This window comes from Anarrhichthys ocellatus, unplaced genomic scaffold, assembly GCF_004355925.1.
Source record: "Anarrhichthys ocellatus isolate YVR2014 unplaced genomic scaffold, GSC_Weel_1.0 scaffold8, whole genome shotgun sequence".
Taxonomy (NCBI): domain Eukaryota; kingdom Metazoa; phylum Chordata; class Actinopteri; order Perciformes; family Anarhichadidae; genus Anarrhichthys; species Anarrhichthys ocellatus.
The window spans coordinates 10022801-10038177 of NW_022280038.1; the positions used below are offsets into that span (position 1 = coordinate 10022801).

At 43.8% G+C, this 15377-nt stretch overlaps 1 protein-coding gene across 1 annotated transcript; it reads right to left on the minus strand.

The window, feature by feature from the left end:
- Positions 1-6: 6 nt before the first annotated feature.
- On the minus strand, positions 7-13607 carry jph3a (junctophilin 3a). Its single transcript, XM_031848480.1, has 5 exons — positions 12176-13607; positions 6769-7549; positions 6023-6147; positions 3502-4748; positions 7-1340 (listed from the first exon to the last, which is right to left on the minus strand). The coding sequence occupies exons 1-5, from the start codon at positions 12555-12557 to the stop codon at positions 1260-1262; spliced, it is 2616 nt and encodes an 871-aa protein (XP_031704340.1). The 5' UTR covers positions 12558-13607; the 3' UTR covers positions 7-1259.
- Positions 13608-15377: the final 1770 nt, after the last annotated feature.

The following is a 15377-nucleotide window of genomic DNA, read 5'->3' on the forward strand; positions in this document are numbered from 1 at the left end:
GGGGGGGGGGTCACCTTTCTCAATGTTGAAGATCACTCGTCTCCTCTTAGCCTGGGTGTGTTATTATCTCGGGTCGGGGGAGTTTTTAAAAATAAATTCGAGACGGAAAATGAATAAATACGAGGCACTCAGCATTCTCTCTGTCTTGCAAACTGCAAAAAAAAGTAACAAACTTGAATAATAATGACACATACACATATATATAGAATTAGTGGTTATAACATAACAGTCTCAAGGCTGTACAAAGGGGCAAGGCTGAGCCCTCCTCAGTATGTCAGCAGTTAAATGTGTATGTTTTTTTTTTGTTGGTTTTTTAAAATAATTTTGTGTGCGAATGTGTTTCACTTAACAATAAATTCAGGAAGTTCCTCGAGGTTTTTCGACTTATGGGTGGTGTTGGTCGCTGTTGAATCTGATTCGCTCCGATTCTGTGATTTTTGATTGGACGTGAAGTGGCGTGGCGGCTGATGTTTTTGTTTTGTTTTTTCATTTAAATTTTTTCTTCCAAATCTCTGCCGGCACACACGCATCCTGTGTGCGACAGGAAGTGAAAACCGTGGATGGCGTGCGCACAAAAATGAGGACAGAACAGTGATGTTAAAGGGATAGAAAATGCACTTTTAAGAAACCCCACACAGCCTCATGCAATGGTTGTGTGTGCAGTTCGTAGTGGAATAAAGGAAAGAATAATGACGGAGCCCTTTAAAATGGATCTACTCTTGCAGCATAGTTCTGTATGTAGCGCATAGTGCGAATAGGGGTTAGAGACTGACTGGTGGATGGGGGGGCAACAGGGGAAAGGGTTGAAAGGCAGAATGGGGGTTATTGTCTGTGGGGTTTAGGATGGTGTGTGCCGTGCTCTTGGTTAGCATGTTTCTCATGATAACCAGGAAACATTGGGTTGCTATATTTTCTTGTCTAGAATGATGGAAAAATGGGCAAAAATGCCTGTGACATCTTCAGTTCATTTAACAGTACAGCTGACACCCATGAACGCTAGTTTTAAAGCTGCACTCTTCTTCTTTTCTTACTTTCTTTTCCATGGTAGCAAAGCTAGAAGTAGCATAGCATCGGAAAAGGAACTGAAACGGGCTTCAACAGAGGACAAAAGACCGGTAGCAACAATAGAAAGGCTCTCTGCTGTGTCCGTCACTCGGGCTCCGGGCTCCAGTCGAATAGACAGAATGTCCGTCTCAGTAAGTAATAATATAATATACCGTAGTTATCAATAAGTCTTAGTAGATCATACCTGTATAAGCTTAAATAAAGAAGTGAATGAAAAGAATGGCTACTCCAATATTGAGTAATATGACCATCACCACCAGGATAGAGCTGGAGCCCTGAAAGACAAGAGAGGAGAGAAGAAGAAGTTCAGTTAATGCACGAATTCTCTCGATGGAAACAAATGAAAGAAAAACAGACGAAAAAATAGAAAACGGAAAAAAGACTCCACAGCTACAGTTGATTAAAACCACATTAGAACACTTTGTTCACAAATATCCTACAGACGAACAGACCATGTTATTTTGGAAATGTGAGCCTGAGAACTGCACTTAAGTACAACTTTTTAGGTATTGTACTTGAGTATTTTAATTTTATGGTGCGTTATACTTCTATTTCACTACATCTCAGAGGAGAATGTTGCACTTTTTACTGCACTACTTTAATCTTACAGCTCGAGTTACTACTTTACTGATTAAGACTTTACAAACCAAACGTGATTAGTCTGTAACATATGATGCTGTGCTGTAGATTAAACTATCCAGCAGTATATAAAGTTCAAATCTGCTCCACCTCCCCTGGCTGTAATTAAAATGCTGCTCATGTGTTAAAGTAATCAGTAATGATATTCCAATAATATGACTCGGTGAAAGGAACCATTCTGCCCAACGAGTACTTCTACTTTAACACTTTTACAACATTTTACTGTTAAAAAGTGTAGGACTTTTATTTGTAACAGTATTTTTTACACTATATTACTACATTTACTTAAAGGGGACATGTCATGCTCATTTCAAGGGTCATACTTGTATTTTAGGTGTCTACTAAAACATGTTTACATGCTTTAATGTTAAAATAAACCTGTATTTTTCTTACACTGTCTGTCTGAATACACCTGTATTCACCCTCTGTCTGAAACGCTCCGTTTTAGCGCCTGTTTCTTTAAACCCATCTCCCAGTCTGCTCCGATTGGTCGGTGTTTCCGCACCTGTACCGTCGCCGTCTTCGCGGCGTCACTGCAGCCGGCAGGGACTCGCTGTTTGTCTCAACTACACCAAGTTTAGCTGCAATTCTCCCGGCGGCTGCATAGTTGTCACATCACAAACCGTACGTAAAGTCCTGACGGCTCGTTTAAAGGCACAGTTTGTGAATACAGGCTGTGTGGACGTCACAGTATTTATGTAGCACCTAGAACTGCCTTATAATAAAAAAAATACATGGAAATCTAACTTGCTTACAATATGGGACCTTTAAGTAAAGATCTGTGTACTTGAGTAAAATGTGACCCTGCAGGAAGAGTGCAGACTTGTGATTCTTTTATTTTCTGTCTCTACTTTATGTTATTTGCTTTGTGTTCTCTCTGACACAGAATTTCAGAGCGCAGGAGTATCTTTCCTCACTCTGGATCCCCATTTCAAACTTTTATTTTCCTGACATCATCAATTCGACTCCACACAGTCTCCTGGTTACTTTTAATACGCTATGACTTTATGTTACAGCCACCGATTCTAAATGTGTGTCTTCACTTTGGTGCGGTAAACGGCTCTAAATACTACAGTACCCATGAGCCTTAGCAGGAGCCTTTGAAGAGGCCAGTCAGAGTTAAAAATACGAAAGAGATTCAATACTTTTCATCGTTGCAGTTGAGAACAAAACAAAAGCAAAATGTGTTAATCCTGTACGATTACAGGACACTTTAAATAAACTTGAGTTAAGAATTTTTCCGTTAAACTACGTAAACACTGCTCTATATTACCTATTTTAAGCTGTTGTGGAGGGAGGGATGGAATTAGTTTGACTGATATTGTTTGGTGCTTTCAGCTTGTGGTATGAATATTTTGATTTGTTATGAAGTAGAAGTATCACCCCTTGCAGTACTCACACTACTCATCAGTGTACTATAATGTAATTATCTTAAAGGAATCGTTCCACATTTTGGAAATACGATTATTTGCTTTCTTGATGAAAGTTGTTGGATGAGAAGATTGACGTGTCTGTACATTGAAGTGTGAGAGGCAATTAGCTTAGCTTAGCATAAAGACTAGAAGCAGGGGGAAACTGCTAGCCTGGCCTGCTAATGCCTCTAATGATCGCTGATTGTATCTCACTTGTTTCGTGGAAATGTAAAGACGATAAGTTGTGGAAGCATCCAACTCTCTGCGTGAAAGCAAATCAGCATATTTCCAAAAAACGATTCCTTTTGATGATTATTGCTAATTCAACTGTTAACTCTGGATTATGGAAAACGTGGATCTGCACCGATCCAACACGTTGACTCACTGAGTTTGATTTGAGGGTGAGAAGGTCTCCTTCCTGCTCCAGAGTGATGGGCTGAGACTTGAGGGGCGGGGAGAGGGTGAGGTCCCTGTGCAGAGGCCACTCCTCCAGCTCCGCCCCCACATTCAGGTTGTCCAGCATCTGTACAGAGTCCATGGATCCCTCTCTGACGGGCCGGAGGGCCCGGGCTCGCAGCCGGTTGTTTTTGGGGGCCGGGGACTCCGGGCCCAGCCCCCGAGACGTCTGCGAGTCCGGACACTGAAGCCTCATGTCGACCGTGTAGTCGGTCATCCTCTCCTCGTCCTGCTCCGTGAGGCGCGAGTGGGCGGGGCTCCACCTAAGGGTGCTTTCAGCAGTCCAGCCCCCGGTGAGGCCGTCCAGCCTTTGGTCGATTACAGCATGCTCGTTAAGCTTGTGGTTGGAAGGGTTGTGCTGCTTCGGATGGTGGTTGGAGTAGACATGCTCTCGGGGGTTGTAGCTAGAAGAGACGTGGTCCTTTGCATTGTGATTAGAGGAGATATAATCTTGGGGCTTGTGATTGGAAGAAGCATGCTCAGAAGTCTTGTGGTTGGACATGTTATGTTCCAAGGCCTTGTGATTGGATAAAATGTGCACCTGCGGCTTGTAGTTGGAAGAGGCATGCTCGCAGGCCTTGTGATTGGTGGAAGAATGATCCCATGTTTTGTGATTGGAGGACGAGTACTCTCTCGACTTGTGATTGGAAGAGGCTTGCTTGGAGGGCTTTTGGTTGGAGAGGGAGTGCTCCCATGCTCTGTAGGAGGAGGCGTGCTCCCGAGACTTGTGATTGGATGAGGATTTCTCCCGGGGTTTGTGGTTGGACAAAGGGGCCTGCTCGTGACCGTTAATTTGCCCCTCCTGCTCCTCCAGGAGGGAGGGCGTGGTGGAGCGGCTGCTGCCCCCGCGCTCCGGATACATGTCTTCGGTCCAATTGTTAGCCCCGCCCCTCGGCAGATCCACGCCCCGCCCCTCCACCAGCACCTGAATCTCGGCAGTGCCCTGATCGTCCACAGCGGTCTGGCGCATGAAGCAGGCGTTTCTGGGGCGATGGGCGTGCTTGGTCGGGCTGCGGGGGGGCGAGGTGGGCACGCTCAGCACGGGGCTGAGATCGGGTGTTATCACGGGCGGCGTGGTGTCCGGCGTGCACAGCTCCGGACTGTCTGTTCCCGTGGAGATCACCTCATGGTCTTTGTCCTTGGCGTCCTGGTGCTTGGGCCTCTGACACTCGAGCCCTACGAAAACAGCCGGAGAAGAACACACAGTGAGGTGATTTGGCACCAATCCACCAAGAGTGTGTGTGTGTGTGTGTGTGTGTGTGTGTGTGTGTACATGCGTACGTGCGTGTGTCTGTGTGTGTGTGTGTTATCAGCATGCAGAGTAACAAAAGGAGAGAAAAGCTGCACACAAACTGGATCTGTTGCTGTCACTGTTGGCTTAGAGAGGATTAACTAGTGAATGCACTTGATTCTGTTTGAATTCTCAAAGGCTTTAAATCCTCCTGTAGTTTATTATGGGATCATATTTGTGTGTGTAAACACTGAGCCTACTGTAAATCCACACATTTGACATATTTTCTTTTAATAAATACACGTAAACGTAGATTTTAAATGGAGATAATACGTGTGATTCCCTTATTTCCATAATTTTCTGCCTTTTTTAAAATTCAGTCACGACTTATGACTAATTGTAACAACACGGGTCTCTGGGGGAAAACGAAGAAACTTAAAAGTGGGCAGAAATGGGCAAGAAAACAAAACAAAAAAAGGAATAAAAGAGAGAAGAAAAAGTAATGCTGTCATATCATATTTCTACACAAACAGAAACCTTTGTACAGGAACTTGATTATTTGTTTCAACAAACTGATCAATCGTTGCAGCTCTACGGTGATATTACATCACCAGTGTATTATCAGCAAATAGGTATCTTAGTATCCAGCAATTTTCAACATACCAGCACTAGTGTTGGTTGTCAATTAATAAATAAATAAAAGTGGGCAGAAATCTGACAATAAAACAAAACTATATATATATATATATATATATATATATATATATATATATATATATAGTTTTGTAACCATCAATTTCACTTTAATTGTACTAGTGTTGGTTATCAGGCACCTGCAGTAGAAATAAAATATAATTAATTAATAAATTAGATAAATAAATACACAAATATACGAATGATACAAATCTGTTTGCTGACACAAGAGTAACGTAGCACCCATTAAATTCTGCGTTGCAAACATATAAACGACAGTGTGGCTGTGGCTCAGTGTGAAGAGCGGGTTGTTCTCTTTAACCACAAGGTTCGATCCCCGGCTCTGTCTGTCCACATGTCAAAGTGTCCTTGAGCAATACACTGAACCCCAAGTTGCGTTTTGATGCAGCTCACTGCTCGTAATGCTTACAGGAGGAGTTAAATGCAGAGGTCACATTTCTACCTGTATTCATGTGTGGATTGTAGTAAAGTTTAATAACGGGGATTTTCAGTGTCGTCTGCTCACCGTTCCCGTAGATGTGGAAGGAGGGAGAGAGCTCTTTGGCAGCGATGCGGGCCAGTCGACACTCCTCCGTGGCCTTCTGGGCGACTCCTTCAGCGGCCTCCGCCTTCCCTCGAGCATGGCTCATCCTGAACAGGTGGAAACACTTGCTTGTACCTTTACTTGAGTATTTTCATTTAGTGTGACTTTATATTCTTATTCTACTACATCTCAGAGGTGAATCATTTTTACTCCATCAAATGTATCTGTTAACTTTTGTCTCTTTTCATCCCCTTTCTGTCCAGTGAAAACCACGTATCTCCAGATGTGTTAATGTTGAATGTTTGTGATAAACTCAAAGATGAACTGTTGAGAAAATCCTCCCACTTCTTCAGCTGAATAAACTCTTTAAAAAGCCTCTTGGATCAGCTGGAAAATGCATCGTCACAAAGCTGAAAAGCTGTTTTTCTTAGAGATACGTGGTTCTCACAGGACAGAGACGCTACAAACACATGATGATCTTATAGCATATGATGCTTTTATGTACATCAAAGGAGTAAACAGGATATGAAAGAGTTAAAACACATGCAACATACACATTAATGCAGCAGGAACATCAGATATAATATATCATAGTAAAACACTGACAGGGACTTTACTTTTGATGCTTTAAGTACATTTTACTGATACATGCTTTTATTTATGTTACATCTTGAATGCAGGTGTTTTTCACAAATAAATAAAATAGGATTGAAAAGTGAACATGTTACCTCGACATGGCGATCTCTGCTTTCTGCTTGGAGATGTCTGCAGCCTTCTCTGCAGACTCCACAGCCCGGTCCACCTTCTCTCTGATCTTACTGGCCCTCAGCGGGATCAGGTTCTTGCGTTTCCCGCTCACCAACGCGTTCTGCTTGTACTTCCCTTCCTCCTTGGTGCCATCAGGGAAGGTGGTGCACCCGTACCCGTGCCTCTTGTTCCCCACCCACTCCCCTTCATAGTGCAGGCCGTCCGAGCGCCGGCTGACGCCCCAGCCGGCCCTCTGGTCGCTCCGCCACTCGCCAGCGTACATTTCAGTGACGGTGGCGTCCACGGGGGCGCCCTGTTCGCTCTCACTGGCATTGGAGTGGATGTCGGATGCAGCAGAGCTGACGGTGCTCATGCCCGCCTCGCTGCAGAAGGAGCTCTGCTTGCTGAGCTGACTGGCCAGTGAGCTTTTGGACTCGGAGCGCCGCAGCTTCAGGCCGCTCAGGATGGACTGCCGGAAGCGGCCTTTCCTCTTCCTCTGGCGCTCGGCTTCACTGGGCGCCATCAGAGCGAACCCACCCCGGCCCACAGGGCTCCCGGCCAGACCGGCCACCACCCCGTCCGTGGGCGTGGTGCCGGTGCCGTCCTCCAGCACAGCCGGAGGGCCGTGGCTGTGCTCGGAGCGGAGGGAGTTTATGGATGTTCGCAGGGGGAAGAGGATGACGGCCGCCATGCCGTACGGCACACTCTGCCGCACGCCATAGCCATGACGCATCCCGCCCAGCCACTGGCCTTGGTAGGTTCCTGAGAGACAGACGGAGACATTGAGAGTCAGATTATTGTCCCTGTTTTTAAACTTTGCACAGACATTCATTGTTCCCAGAATACACAGATACGCCACTGTGCATCTCCTGCTGATTTGTAATTAAACCACATGTGGTTAAACGTCAGTGACATTACGGATGTTTACAACTGTTCTGTTCTGTTGGAGGGAAGCGAACGCACCGCTTTGTACTCGTATAATTACAGCTTTGAGTGTGGTGATTACTTCTAGGAAACAACATAAATGTGGGTGTTTCCTCCATCACACTGGTAAAGTCGAGGATTGACCGACACCACGGTGTCACGATCACCAGTGTATTGTTTGTGTCACAGTGTGCTGTTCCTCACACAAGTTACAGACAAGAAGCTTACAACTCCGAGTGGTTTAGAGGAAGAAAAAGATTCACTTACGAGTAACAAATCATCTGTGGCGTGAGCAGAAAACAGAAGCTGTCTTTGGAAAAACATTTAAATTTATTTATTTTTGTTGACATGACGTCATCATTTCATGTTAGTTTATAAAAGTGATTTGTTGTCTTCAAAATCCATTTTAATATAAGATAGTGTTGAATATGTAGTGTGGAGCTGGAGCTGTCCCTGGTGCTGAAATGAAATCCTGAAAGATACGTGGAGGTTTATATTTTACCAAGCTCACTCACTGTGACCCACTTTAATAGATATGAATAATACATAGTTTAAATGTACTGTTATTATATAAGATACTGTTAATGCAATGAGTATATTTCAACCTCACAAGAAAGCAAAATGTTCTTGTACAAAGATTTGTTTTTCTTTTGTTCCTGGAGCTGTTTCACCACCGTCCACGACTTATGTTTTTTAATTTTAAATTTTTCAGCTTTGAGCAGCCCCTCACATTCTTTTTTTGCACTGCATTGTGGGAGAAAAATGAAATATATTTTGGGTGCATACTTAATTGTTTGAGTTTAATTAATTTTGTCACTGTTGTAGTGTGCAAGGCCAGATTACTGATTACCCCAAAATCCCCAAATTCAGTGTGATTCATTTCGCAATCTTAAGAGCAATATGAACGAAATAAAAAGTGTTTTAAAGCAGCATTAACTGATGTTTGGCCACTTGGGGGCAGAACAACAAGCTGTAAACACACGATGACATATCTTTACCTTATGATGATACCTTATGAAGTTGGCATGGAGAGTGTGTTGGCGAACATTAGCTCGTTCACAAGCTACTAACTGTGTCTGTCTGCATCCAGTGGTGATACTGTAGAAATACTTGGGTACAAGTCAAAAAGTACCAAAAGTAAAAGTACTGAATATTCAGATTTGAGACTAATAATGTCTATTGGTTTATTATTATCAATGCTTTGACTTTAAGTGGTTTAATCTGGCCACGCTGCAGTTAACGCACTATATGCAGTACTACACAGGATATATGCAGTACTACACAGAATTACTGCATATAGTGTGTTCATTCTATCAGAATAGTATGTAGACTAGAACTGGGTCACAACTCGATACTGCACATTGATTCTATACGCACGCTTTGAGTGTGTAGTGTTTTGTTTAGATTAAGTAAAGTCAACACAGTCGGAGTGCCGAATAAATAAAAACGCTGTTTTTGATGTGCTGTTGAAGAAGACTATTCTCCCACAATGCAATGCTACAGGAAATAGAGGAGCTGCAAAACATCAAAATAAACTCCAGATTGTAGTTAAACAACCAAAACATATTAAATCTAAGTCTAGTTTGATTGAGGTGTAAAAAGTACTCAGAAATTTTACTTACAGAAAAGTAGCAATACTACAATGTAGAAATACTCTGTTACAAGTACACATCGTGCATTCAAAATGTTAAGTAAATAGAAAAATATTACCATCAAAATGTACTTTAAGTACCAAAAGTAAAGGTGCTCATTATGCAGAATGGCCTATTTAAGAATGATAAACATTATATTATTGGATTAATTATTAATGTGTTCACTAATTTAATGTGTCAGCTGGTGAAGGTGGAACACATTTTAATTACTTGATATACTGCTTAACTTAAAATAATACATCATAATTTAATAGTTAATTAAATTTTTGTAATAATAATCTAAATCTGCAAAGTAACTTGAGTTATTAAATAAATGTAGTGGAGTAAAAAGTACAATACTTCTCTCTGAGATGTAGTGGAGTGAAAGTATAATGAAGCATTCAATTAATTTAGTTATTTTCTATTGCATGATATCCTGTTGGTAAAAGTTGAGCATACAAACTGTAAATCATTAGTGTAGTCTGGAATTGGGACTCACACTGTTTTCAAATAAATCCTGCAGATACTTTTTTTCAGGTAATTCTCTGTATTTTTCACTTAAATGTATTTTCTTCGATTGCCTTTGTGTGTTGTCTTATTTACCGACATGTATTTGACTTTTTAAAGACTTTTAAGGCTCCACAAACTTAAAACAGTTGGTGTCGATCAGGAGCTGTCCGAGGTGCTGAAACCAAACGTGTACTGCCTGTCCCTTGTTGGACCTGTCTAAAATATGTTTTAATTTAAATTTTTAATAAGCACTTGCTGTGTTGACAGGCCTGTCAGTGTGTGTGTGTGTGTGTGTGTGTAGAAAACAGCGTCCTGCACATTTATTGGGTTGTGGAAAATGTGTCAGCCCGTGCGTGCTATATTCATCTGTCGGTGGTCTTCCACGTGAGCGGAAGAAAGAAGCAGAGCTGTTGCGTGACGCAGTCTTTTAAAAAAAAAAAAAAATGTTTTTCTTTCTTCACCATCTTTGTTTTAGATTTGTTAAAACAGCAGGTATGACGATGTCAGCCTTAGTGCTCACGTTGGGAGCTGCCACCTCCCGCTGAACAACCTCCACCTTCAATGCAGCACAGACACACACACACACACCCACACGCACACACACACACACACACACACACACTGTGTTTTCATTCCACCTGCATCATCCGGTGCTCGGAGGGAGGCGGGCGGTGCAGGCCGGGGCAGCATCGGTTATCAAACGGCCTAGATTTACAAATGAGACTGGCGGAGGCAAAGAGCCAATCGGAGAGGCAGAAGAGCCGCGAGCTGGTCTCCGGTGACACGCTGACCTGCTGTTTCCGCATTACCATGGCGACAGAGGGTGTGATGCAGAGGGGAGAGCGGCGAAGGTGTGTTTCTGTAAATCCGTGCGCGTCTAAACAGACGAAGTGATGGGACTTCAACATGGTTTGATTTCTAATGTTAGAAACACACGCCCCCTTTTTCAACATCCACGGCCTGTTTTTATAATAATGATCATAATGATGACGGCCGGTCAGTCGGCCAAAGACCACAGACCTCCTGTCTGATGAGGAGGTGGTGGGCACACCGACATGAAGAAGGTCCCCAACCCCTCCAACACTGAAGCAAGACAACTAGACTGAAAGAGATGTGGCTGTGCTGTTAGTAGTCATCTTGCGTCTCTTTGTAGTCATTGTGTGTCTCCTTGTAGTCATCTTGTCTCTTTGTAGTCATGTTGTCTCCTTGTAGTCATCTTTTGACTCTTTGTAGTCATTTTGCATCTCCTTGTAGTCATCTTGTCTCTTTGTAGTTATGTTGTGTCTCTTTGTAGTCATGTTGTGAGTCTTTGTAGTCATGTTGTGAGTCTTTATAGTCTGTGTGTCTTCTTGTAGTCATCTTTTGACTCTTTGTAGTCTTTGGGTGTCTTCTTGTAGTCATCTTGTCTCTTTGTAGTCATGTTGTGTCTCTTTGTAGTCATGCTGTGTCTCTTTGTAGTCATGCTGTGAGTCTTTATAGTCTTTGTGTGTCTTCTTGTAGTCATCTTTTGACTCTTTGTAGTCATTTCGCATCTCCTTGTCGTATTTTGACTCTTTGTAGTTATTGTGTGTCTCTTTCTAGTCGTCTTGTGTTTCTTTGTATTCATTTTGTCTCTTTGCAGTCAATTTGCATCTCCTTGCAGTCATTGTGTGTCCTTGTAGTCATCTTGTGTCTCTTTTTGTAGTCATATTGTGTCTCTGTAGTCATTTTGCATTATTTTGTAGTCATCTTGTCTTTGTAGTCATTTTGTGTCTCATTGTAGTCATGATCTGTCTCTTTGTAATCAGTTTGTGTCTCTTTGTAGTCGTTTGTATCTCTTTCAGTCACATTCTGCAGGTCGAGTCGAACTCTCAGGTGCTTTTGGTTGAAAAACTGCAGCTAAACTTCATATACTTTACATAATACTGAATATTGAGTTCATGCTGGAGATGAAGAGAGGCTGTCTGACTCCTGTCGAAGGCTTCCTGCCACAGCAGATCCACACTGTCACTCCCTCACAGATATTATACTAAATAATTTACATTATATGGGCCCCCAGAGCCCTTGGGTCCCTCGGCCCGGTAGGTCTGCTCAGTAATCCAGCATGTGGATGTGACCTATATGTCTTTTATGTAGCCTACATTTGAGATGTGATACAGTGGATTTTAGCAGCAGGCTAAGTAAGCAAGTCGCTCCACTTGCCGCCTGAAGTAGAGAGTAGAGATGTTCTATTCCTTTAGTCAAACGGGGCTGAATGTGATCTCTAAACTGGTGTTTGTGAGAAGATACTGGGAGGGTAAAGTGGGCTTTCCTTTGCAGAAAAATAGTTTGTAAGCATCCTTACCTCCATCAGAGTAGGTTTCAGTGCCGTATCCATCCTGCAGCCCGTTGCTCCACGTCCCCTCGTACCGGGCCCCGCTCGCCGTGCTCTCCAGCTGTCCGTAGCGTCCTTTGAACCCCTGAGTCCACTCCCCTCTGTACTCCCAGCGGCCCTTGCTCTCCACTCCGATGCCATGCCGCTTGCCCTGCGCCCAGGTGCCCTGGTAGCTGTTCCCGCTGGGCCACGTGTACACGCCCAGGACCTCGAAGCCGTGGCTCCAGGCGCCGGCGTACTCGCCCTGACCCTGGGGCCCCGTGCAGACCCCTCGTCCATGGGCTTTACCCTGCTCCCACCCCCCGCAGTACGACCCCCCGTCATCAAAGTCAAACCTGCCTCCAGTGGACATGCATGAAACAGGTTTTGGCAAATCCTTAGAACGTCAAGAAAAAGAAAAAACAAGGGTCCGGTTCACTCAGAAGGAGCAAAATAGGGAGGAGGCCCCGTTTGAAGCTGGCAGCATGGAGGTGCAGGGCCTCGACTCTCCCTCTCCTGTTAGTTTAGGATGTAAAACACCAGCTCCTCGTTTGATATGAAGCAGGACGTGGCCCGAAGAGCGTCGCCCCACGATGGAGAAGCAGCCTAAGCCTCAGCGACGGGTCTGGAGTGACGAACGCAGCTGCTGTGCATGCTTCTTCCCATGGGCATGCAGGCTCAGAGTGCTTCTCATCCTCCTCCTCCTCCACTTCCTCCTCCACCTTCCTGCTCCGTGCAGCCTCGCAACCGGGGAGCTCACCGGCCTGTCAGCCTCAGCCGGTGCAGTGGGGCGCTCCAGACAAGCGAGGCCTAGGCTTTTCCAGCAGTCCCAGAGGCCCACAGAGCGGCGGCGGTGGTGGTGGCAGCTATAGCGACCGAGCTCAGCTCAATCAGACATTACAGCATCCACACATCCGCTGCCGCACCGGCACACAGAGAGGGAGACAGGAGGAGGATGCTGCTGCACTGGTACGCCATTAAAAAAAAAATTGATAAAAATCCAGAGACGTTGGAGCTCTATAGCTGCTGGCCTGTAAAACAAGGCTCAGAGACACACATCCGCGAGCAGCCTCAGCCTTTTGGCAGACATAACGGAGAGTGAATATCTCCTCTTCCTCCACTCTGCTCCGCTGTGATCTGAAGATGAGCCTCCCTCCTGGAGACGAGGATGTGAAGAAGAAAATAATGAATTATTCCTCTTCCTTTCCCTTTGTCCTCTGCATTTCAGCACTCGCCCTAAAATCTGGATTGTTGTTGTATCCCAATTCCACCAAGTCATCTGTCCTCTCTTGTTTTTCGGCCTCTCTCTCTCTCTCTCTCTCTCTCTAAAATCTGCTCATTACAGGACTGTTCCACCCCAGCCAATACCCCTCCCCCACACACACACACACAGACACCGAGCACACACACTCCTTCTCCCGGCTCTTAAAGAGATAGAGACGGAGGGATGGTGCAAACAGCTGCATGCTCGGAGCTCGCTGCTCTCTCCCTTTGGGGATACAGCCTGCTTTTCCTAATTAACCTGCCTCATTTCACTTTCTCTGCTCTTTCTCAGACTGAAACCTGGTCAGTCAGCAATCTGTTTTCTTGATAACGATGAGGTTTATGAGCTCATTGATTTCCGTGGCACTCTCTATCTCCAAAGCTAATTGCTGTTTTTTCACTGTAGGCAACCCAATGTACTGTATCTGTCACTTGAGGAGGCTTCATTAGACCCAGACTGACCTTTTACTTGCACAAACACATTTCTAACGTCTGTCCGCTGGTTCAGTAACTACAGGAGCTTCACCACAACCTGACAGGCGAACACAGTCGTCTGTACTGTTAGAGCAGTCACATGGTTAATATTTGTCTAATCAATAACTGGAGCATGATGGTATTGGAAATGTCACAACCCGGCTCAAAAAGTCGTAACATGAGGGAGACAAGACGAGTGATAAAAGTAATAGACATTTATTTAAAGTACAACTAACTAAACCTACCTAACTAACTAACTAACTAACTAAACAAACAAACAAACAAACAAAACAAGGCAGCAGCCAGCCAGGTCCTCCACACAGGAGTCAGAGGGGAGAGGCGCAGAGAGGCACCACAGCCAAAGAAGAGGGGCAGCCTTTATAGCTGGGACCAACCCAGCAGGCTCAGGTGGGGCTCGTTAGCGGCTGATCAACATCCTGCAAGACAACCTGAGAGGAAACAGACACAGACCCCTGGTGGAAAGGAGGGGTCGTCACAGAAATCTATCTCGTCATCGAACAAACCATCGGCTGGATTATATGGTGACCAGAAAATGGTGTCAAAGACTCGACTGACACCGGCTGCGTCAGTGTAAACTGGTTAAACTGGTAATATAGTCTTTAAAGTCTGCTGTATAAACAGGTGAACATAATTAGAACAAATAGATCAAAAAAACTTCAGATCACATTACAAGGAAAGTGTGTGTCATTACATTGAGCTGTAAACTGGAAATTACAACATAAATATTCAAATAGCTGCTAGTCAATATAAACTGTTTAATTAAAAAAAAAAACATTTATAAATGAACAGTTTGTAGCATTTAAGAAGATCTATTGGCAGAAATGATAAATAGTATTAAGTATGTTTTCTTTAGAGTATAATAACCTGAAAATAACTATTGTGTTTTCGTAGCCTTAGAATGAGATGTTTGTATCTATTTATTCTCTTCATGGAGCCGGCTGCCATCTTTCTACAGAAGCCCAGAGCGGACAAACCAAACACTCTAAAGAGGGACGTCCATGTTTTCTTGTCAGCCACCGTTTGGATGAACTGATATTAATGCTAACATTGATAAAAGACAAACTAAAACAGATTTTAAAGAATAACATCCAGAGAAGGAAGATAAACAATTATAACGAACCTTAAATTTACGACCCAGAGCTGAACAGACTTGAAAAACACAATGTTTGTACACAAACTACTTTTTTATCTGGTCATCTTTATTAATGTTTTAGACAATATTATCAGACCATATGAATTAGATAATAATGTTACAACCAGTTATTTATTTGTAAAATACCACAGTGTATTGTTACAGGTTGGTAATAAACAGCAAAGAATGAACGTCTGAAAGAAAGAAAAACGATACAAAACAGAAATGGTTGAGAGGGTTTCCCTCTGTGAACTGAAAGGGGGGGGGGGGGGGGGGGGGGGGGGGGGGGGTGGGGGGGGGTTG